Raw genomic sequence first — 307 nt, 5'->3', positions numbered from 1 at the left:
CGTCACACACCTGTGTGAAGAAGTTGTCCTGCAGTAGGTGGTCCAGACTGGGCCGCTCGGCCGGGTTGGGCGCCAACAGGCGGGCAATGAGGCGACAGGCATTGGGCGACGCGTGGGCAGGCTCGTGGTAACGGCCTTCCCGGATGTGTTCATACATCTCTGCCAGGGAAGCCGCCACGAAGGGTGGGTCGCCAGTCAGCACCGTGTACCTGAGCCAGGGAGGCGGGCAGGAGCCTAAGTGCCTGCTGGCCTCTGTCCTGGGTTGGCTCAGAGTGGGCTCACGCCTGCCTGAGTACACCTGGCCATA

At 64.5% G+C, this 307-nt stretch overlaps 1 protein-coding gene across 1 annotated transcript in view; it reads right to left on the bottom strand.

Moving 5' to 3' along the window:
- The window catches only part of PLK5 (polo like kinase 5), a gene marked incomplete at both ends in the record, with an annotated part of 7,724 nt that overhangs the window by 4,597 nt on the left and 2,820 nt on the right, over window positions 1–307 (bottom strand). Inside the window, one exon of the mRNA XM_015564660.1 lies at window positions 11–242. Within this exon, the coding sequence (XP_015420146.1) occupies window positions 11–242 (232 nt within the window). The remainder of the gene's footprint in view (window positions 1–10; window positions 243–307) is intronic.

The sequence above is a fragment of the Myotis davidii genome, unplaced genomic scaffold (assembly GCF_000327345.1).
Source record: "Myotis davidii unplaced genomic scaffold, ASM32734v1 scaffold198, whole genome shotgun sequence".
Classification (NCBI taxonomy): Eukaryota; Metazoa; Chordata; class Mammalia; order Chiroptera; family Vespertilionidae; genus Myotis; species Myotis davidii.
This window is presented reverse-complemented; position numbering and strand designations above follow the sequence as displayed.